Source organism: Myotis lucifugus, unplaced genomic scaffold (genome assembly GCF_000147115.1).
Source record: "Myotis lucifugus unplaced genomic scaffold, Myoluc2.0 scaffold_1930, whole genome shotgun sequence".
Taxonomy (NCBI): domain Eukaryota; kingdom Metazoa; phylum Chordata; class Mammalia; order Chiroptera; family Vespertilionidae; genus Myotis; species Myotis lucifugus.
Window position 1 is genome coordinate 1 of NW_005872978.1, and position 7,024 is coordinate 7,024.

Genomic DNA, 7,024 nt, shown 5'->3' on the forward strand with positions numbered 1-7,024 from the left:
GGACTCGCCTAGAACTGCACGATTCGAGGAGAAAGAGAGAAAAGAACACAGATCCTTCTCCCGGGCGCGCCCCGGGCCTCGGCTGCGCTCCGCACCACCGGGCACCGGGGAAACACGTTTCCTTGCTCGTCCTTGCTCCACTGAGTGTCCATTGTTTTACCAGATATTTTTTGATGTGACAGACATTTCCTTAAAACAGAATTATTCTGTGCATTTGCTAGCATGTGGGAAATGTGCATGGAAATACATTAGAGATGAGGCAGGTCCTCCTCCCCGTCTCCATCCTCCTCCATCTTCTCCAGGACCCGACGGAGGGTGAGGATCGGGCCGGACGTGAAGTCACCTCGAAGCTCAAGGACCGGAGTCCGCCCCCAGGACAAGGGGAGTGGGCGCGAGGAAGGCAGGAAGCGAGGTATTTGTCAGGATCAACCGGGTTGCGTGACGTCTGGTGGCAAACATCTCTCCCTTTCCAACCCGAGTCCCAGACGCCCAAGTGCGGGCGGGAGCGGCACATGCGGGGAACTCACGGGGGCGTCCTGGGAGCGAGTCGCAGCTGAGGAGCGCCTGTGGCCTCTGGTCCCTGAGAAGGCGGTTCTCCAGATTCTGACCAGTCCTGCTCGCGGGTGTGGGGGGGGGACCAGGCCTTCCGACCCCTGCAGCCCATCAGATAGAGAGCAGGACTGGGCAAGGACGCGTCCCCATCCAGCTTCCCACTCGGCCACAGGAGGCCCAGCCGGGATCCCGTCGCGTCCGGAAAGAGCCGGGGGTGGAGGTCGGCCGGCAGAGCACTTGGGGGCGGCTCCAGGTGAGCTGCGAGGGCTGGGAAAGGGGTGTCGCTCCCAACAAGGTTTCCCGTCTCCTCGGGCCAACGTGGCCGCCCTCCCCTGGGAGACCCGGGTCTCGAGGGCTTTGCAACTGTCTAGGAACCGGCCCAGAGCCAGCACAGAGCTGAGCTGTCGAGAGGGAACCAGAGGCGACCACAGCCTTCGATGGTCCCCTTTCCATCGACCGGAAACCCGAAGGGGAAGAACAAAGCCACCTCGGGCGGCTGGGATGAGCTTCTGCAAAAAAAGGCAAGTTTAACAACGGCCCGGCCAGTGAGGCTCCGTGGCTGAGCGTTGGCCTAGGAGCCAGGAGGTCACGGTTCGATTCCCGGTCGGGGCACTGGCCTGGGTTGTGGGCTCCATCCCCAGTACGGGGCCTGCAGGAGGCAGCCGATCCGTGATTCTGTCTCAGCATGGCTGTTTCTCTCTCTCTCTCTCTCTCTCTCCCTTCCTCTTTGAAAGCAATAAAAATATAAAAAAAACACACACAAGAAAAACAATATTATAAACAAACATAGGGATGGTCACCCGGATGCCTCCTCCTGCAGAAGGAACGCCAACCGGCTGCAGCTAAGCCTCACACACAAGTCGCCGCAAAGTAAACGGACCGTCCACTGGTCAGTCACCCTCCCCGCACACGCGCAGTGAACGGGCCCAGCGTGGCACAGTCCGTTTCGCTACAACCTCGCCCGCAAAGGACACGGTCTCCCGTGAAACACGTCGCTCGCTCTGGGCCTGGCCCCAGGTAACACGCGCGGAGGGTCTCTGACCCAAATCCTGGCCTCGCCGGCGGCCAGGCTGCACTTCAGAAGCTGAATTCGAGGCAGGCGAGCGGCCCTGGGCTCTGCCGTCCCAGACAGCGGGCACAGGCCAAACCCCTCCTTTTCCCCTTTTGCTGGAAACTCTGAAAACTCGCTCTGTGTGTTCGTTCCAATCGGACGGGCCTCGGCCTCACTGGGTCCTCCACCTCGTTCCCGAGTCACAGGTGAGCCGCTGACCACGCACCCTCCCGTCCGACAGCCTCACCACCAGGGGACAGAAGTCACGTCTTCTGAGCGGCCACGAGTTCACGGACAGAGGCCGTGGGCCCTCATCGGGTTCGGGATCCCAGCCGCACAGACGGAGGCGGACGGACGAGGGACCACCTGCTCCTCTGGCGCCGTCTTTACTGGGCAACCACGACAAGCGCACGGGCCAACCCTCTCACGTGTCTTCCGTCCTGACTCCGCCCACAGACGGCACGCCGTGACCTACGGCCCCTGTGCACACGCGTGTTCTGCACGGTGACATGACGGCGTAAGCGTTACCATAAGCCCAGGGAGCAGGCGCACAGCCACAGCCAAACTAACTGAATACAGTTCGAGTGATAAAGGCACTGAAATTGACTCACGTTACCCGGCGGCCCCGACAGCGCGGCACTGCCAGCCAGCGCTCTTCTCGCTCCATCTGCCACGTCCGGGGAGGGAGAGCCAGTTCAGAGAGGATCAGACACGAGTAAACGCACGGACCGCTGACATGGACGAGGCCAGAGGGGCTCAACGCAAAACAACACGCCTACGGGCCACATCCGGGACCCACTGGTCAAGGATGAACCAGAAAGAGCCGTCTTTCTTCTCTACGTGAAATAATGTCAGGAGGTTGGAAGGAACGAGGACTCATGACAGCTTCCAGGGTCACGGCAATGAACACGGATCCCTCTCCTCAGAGACGGCGCCCAGGAGCGACCTGAGGCCCCGCTGTCCCCGGACCACACCCCCACCGAGGCGCCCCCAGCTCCCACGCCAGCCACGTCGGCTCTCGTCCTCCGCCTCCAATCAGGTCCCGAAACCACACCCGCTGCCTGCTCCTCGGCCCCGTCCCGCCCCCGCCGCCGCCTAGTCCGCCTTCAGGTTGGCTTTGTTCATCTCCCCGAGGTTGAAGTTGAACTCCTTGAACACCTGGATGAGGACGATGCCCACGGAGACGGTGGTGAAGCCGCAGGCCATGCCCAGGAAGTCCACCAGGCCGACGTGGCTCCACTCGCGGAAGAGGATGGCGGAGGCCAGCAGGACCAGCGTGGTGAAGACCACGTAGTAGATGGCCCCGAACACGGAGGAGTCGAAGCACTCGAGCGCCTTGTTGATGTACCTGAACTGGACGATGATGCTGCAGCCCAGCACGGCCAGCAGCACCAGGCAGAGGCCCAGGGCGCGCCGGCTGGACGGGTTGTTGTGCAGCAGGTCCTGGGCGGCCAGGCCGATGCCCTTGGTGGAAGGCACGGTGAAGCTGCCCAGCAGCGAGCAGATGCTGATGTAGACCATGATGTTGGTGGGCCCGTGCGCCGGCGCGATCCAGAAGATGAGCAGCAGCAGCATGAGCAGCACGATGCACAGGTAGCCCACGAACACTGCAAGACACGAGCGAGCGCCCGGCTCGTTTGACTGTGGCTTTAAAAAACGTGTTTACTGATCTCAGAGACGAGAGAGAGAAACATCCGCGATGAGAGAGAATCATGGGCCCTGGCCGGTGTGGCTCAGTGGATAGAGCGTCGGCCTGAGGACTGAAGGGTCCCGGGTTCGATTCTGGTCAAGGGCACATGCCCGGGTCGTGGGCTTGATCCCCAGTGGGGGACGTGCAGGAGGCGGCCGATCCATGATTCTCTCCCATCAGGGATCTTTCCATCTCTCCCTCTCCCTCCCTTCCTCTCTTTCTAAAAATCAATGAAAACGTATTTTTTAAAATGCAAAGAGAAAAGAGAGGGACCTCGGTGGGGACCATGAAGGTAAGTCACATGGGGGGAGCGGGGCCGGGACACAGGTGGTCCCCAGCTCGAGGCCCAGAGCGGACCCCTGGCCGGGCCGGGAGACAGGGCCACTCCGCACCCGGACAGCAGGGGGTCTCGGGGTCACGCCACGGCGCTCGCGGGCGGCAGAGCGGTCACCTGGGTTGGTCAGCTTCTCCTCCAGCTCGGCCTGCGTGGTCACACTCTCAGATTTCGGGGAGTGGATGATCAGCACGACGGAGCCCGCACAGCTGAGCAGACACCCCAACTTGCCCAAGATGTTGAGCTTCTCCTTCAGAAGGTACGAGGCTAGAATGGACCTTCGATGCAAGAAAAGAGGGATCCAGGCTGGGATCGGACCCTCGGCCCGGTCCCCACGCACAGCAGTTCCTTAAGAAAACCCACATTTCCTCGCAGCCGGATTTCACTTTTCAGTTCGTAAGAGTAGAGAGATGGGCAGCTTCTTGGAGTTAATTCAACACAAATAGGATTTTCATACGAACTCTATGCACAGCCAATATACAGTGAACGACTCAGCTCGTTGTGCTGTTCAGCGGATATGAAATACACCAGAGCATCAAAGTGAGCTTTCCGACGGACAAAAATAAAAATAATGCGCCTTATTTTTTAAAAAAATAATCAAACACCTATTTTAAGTAGAAAAGTGGGATATTAAAATTGGTAAAATAATGACAAGTAACTCATGATCAAAACACTTAAGCCCTGGCCGGCGCTCAGTGGTTAGAGCAGCGGCCTACGGGGTTGCGGGCTCGATCCCCAGTGCAGGGTGTGCAGGCCTGAAGGGTCATGGGTTGGATTCCCAGTCAAGGGCATGACCCTGGGTTGCAGGTTCGATCCCCGGACCCGGTCAGGGAGCAAGCAGGAAGCAGCCAATCGACGTGTCTCTCTCACATCAATGCCTCTCTCTCTCTCCTTTCTACTCTCTAGGAATCAATGGAGAAAATACCCTTAGGAGAGAATTTAAAAAGTAGTAATTCACACAACTGAACGTGGAGGAATAAATTAAACCACGTCGAGGGAAATACCAAAGAACTTTCTCTAGCGACAATTTCACATTTACTCTTTGACCAGAAACACTGAAAAAAACACACGTTTCTATCTATTTACATAAACAACACATGAAAAACCAAATCACAGAGTCCCAGCTCTCACCCGAACGGCACGCCGAGGGCACCCAGGGGCGTCACCAGGACCGTGGGGACCGCCGTGTACGCCAGGAAGTTCCCGATCTGGCCAACAGCCACTGGAATCAGACCCGAGAGAAGCGAAGGGTTATCACTAGAACCAGGGCCCCTCGCCAGTCCAGAGGCCCTGCCCCGAGAAAGCTGCTGCTTGTCCACTCCTCGCGAGAAACCAAACCTGGGCATCTTCGCCTCGGCCGGGGCAACACGTCCTTGTTTCAGAAAGAGCCGTGCAGCCCAGCCCGCGTGGCTCGGGGGTCGCGCTTCAACCAGCCAACCAAGAGGTCGCTGGTTCTAATCCCGGTCGGGGCACAGGCCCGGGCTGCGGGCTCGATCCCCAGTGGGGGGCCTGCAGGAGGCAGCCGGTCCATGGTTCTCTCTCATCGTGGACGTTTCTCTCTCTCTCTCCCTCTCCCTTCCTCTCTGAAATCAATGCAATATATTTTCTTGATGGAAGGAAGGGAGGGAGGGAGGGAGGAAGGAGATCAAGCCGCTCCCACCCCCCCACACACAGGGTACTTACTTGCGATCGTGCCTGCTCCACCACACCACGTCTGTAGGTAGGAGGTACCTAGGACAGAGCGAGACACGTGTCAGGAAAGCAGAAGCCAGAGTTGCTCTGGCCGGTGTGGCTCAGCGGATAGGGCATCAGCCTGCAGACTGAAGGGTCCTGGGTCCGATTCTGGTCAAGAGCACAGGCCCTGGTTGTGGGCTCGATCCCCAGTGTGGGGCGTGCAGGGGGCAGCCGATCCATGATTCCCTCTCATCATGGATGTTTCTCTCTCTCCCTCTCCCTTCCTCTCTGAAATCAATAAAATTAAAAAAAAAAGAAGGCAGTGGTTTACAAGCTGAAGAAAAGAATTACATGAAAACTGAAGCTGGAAACAATCATGATGCCCGTCCAGTGTGGCTCAGTTGGTTGGAGGGTGAGGAGAGAGGGGCTCCGCATGCCCCCAGCGGCTCCCGCTGGCCTCCCTCCCCCAACACACAGGTGAGTGGGGAGGCACCTTGCAGCAGGTCAGTCAAGCCTGCAGGTGAGTCCAGCCCCAGACACCACCCGACCCCAAGGGAGAGCTGCCCATCGGAGTCCAGTGCACCCCGGGCACCACGACAGGTAAGTGAGCCGGGACTCCACCCCCAGGAAGGAAGCCAGGCCCCGGCCGGCCGCTAACTCTCACTGCTCTCACCACCTTCCTTATCGGAGAGGAGATCTCCCCTCGGCGCTGGACGGCGGCCGACAGGGCGACCGCGTTTCAGGCCGGGCAAGGGCTCCGGATCCTGTGACCTGGCAGAGCCCACAGGCTCAGGTACTCAGCTCTGAGCACCTTCAAGAAAGCTCTCAACTCTTTTCGTAAAACTTAACATTCAGCCCGGCCGGTGGGGCTCAGGGGCCGAGCGTCGACCTAGGAACCAGGAGGAGGTCGCGGCTCGATGCCCGGTCGGTCGGGGCACCTGCCCGGGCTGCGGGCTCGATGCCCAGTGCGGGGCGTGCAGGAGGCGGCCGACCCACGAGTCTCTCTCATCCTGGACGTTGCTCCTCTCCCTTCCTCTCGGAAATGAATACAAATACATTTTTAAAGCCATAAACAAAATACCGGTGACGTGATGGTTCCACCCCGCGTCCCAGGCCCCTCCGTCTGTCTCCGAAGGTTCTCCAGGCCAGACCGAGGGCGCGTCTGGAATGTGAACTTGAAATGCATGTAATTCTCCATCGCACGCCTCGGCGGGCTCTTTTTTTAACGTTTTAACTTTTATTTATTCATTTCTATTATCTTTTTATAGATGTCAGAGGGGAAGGCAGAGGGAGAGAGAGAGACATCCATGATGAGAGAGTCGCCGCACCTGGGGATCGCGCCCGCAGCCCCGCCTGTGCCCCGACCGGCAGCAGCCGTGACCTCCCGGGTCCTGGGTCGCCGCTCGGGGGACCCCGCTAACCACGGACGCCGCCGGGGTCGCAGCATCCACCTGCCGCCTCGGGCGCCGAGGGTCCGCGCAGGCTCCTGATCGGTCCCCCAGCGTAGGGTGGGCCGGGTGACTGGGGCGTCCCCTGCACTGAGCTGGCTATCGATTTTCGGGTCACAACAAATCTTGCTGCACAGAATTCGGGGTAAAAGGGGCACGGTCGAACGGCAGCCAAAATTAGGAATAACCATTGAGAAACCCCCAAAGTTAGTTGCACCCCTCGGAAACTTTTTTCTATCATTATTGGGGAGGGGCAGCCCTGCCCCAGCCCCACC

General features: G+C 59.3%; 1 protein-coding gene across 2 annotated transcripts; it reads right to left on the bottom strand.

Moving 5' to 3' along the window:
* Positions 1–138: 138 nt before the first annotated feature.
* On the bottom strand, positions 139–5,374 carry NIPA1 (non imprinted in Prader-Willi/Angelman syndrome 1). 2 transcript variants are annotated; one of them, XM_006108223.3, is made up of 4 exons: positions 5,311–5,374; positions 4,759–4,849; positions 3,745–3,905; positions 139–3,210 (listed from the first exon to the last, which is right to left on the bottom strand). In XM_006108223.3, coding segments are annotated over exons 1-4 (765 nt in total). In that variant the 5' UTR covers positions 5,312–5,374; the 3' UTR covers positions 139–2,698. The 2 variants fall into 2 exon arrangements, with proteins under 2 accessions (XP_006108285.1, XP_023604617.1); XM_023748849.1 differs by lacking the exon at positions 5,311–5,374 and having other exon boundaries at positions 4,759–5,177.
* Between the last annotated feature and the right edge of the window lie 1,650 nt (positions 5,375–7,024).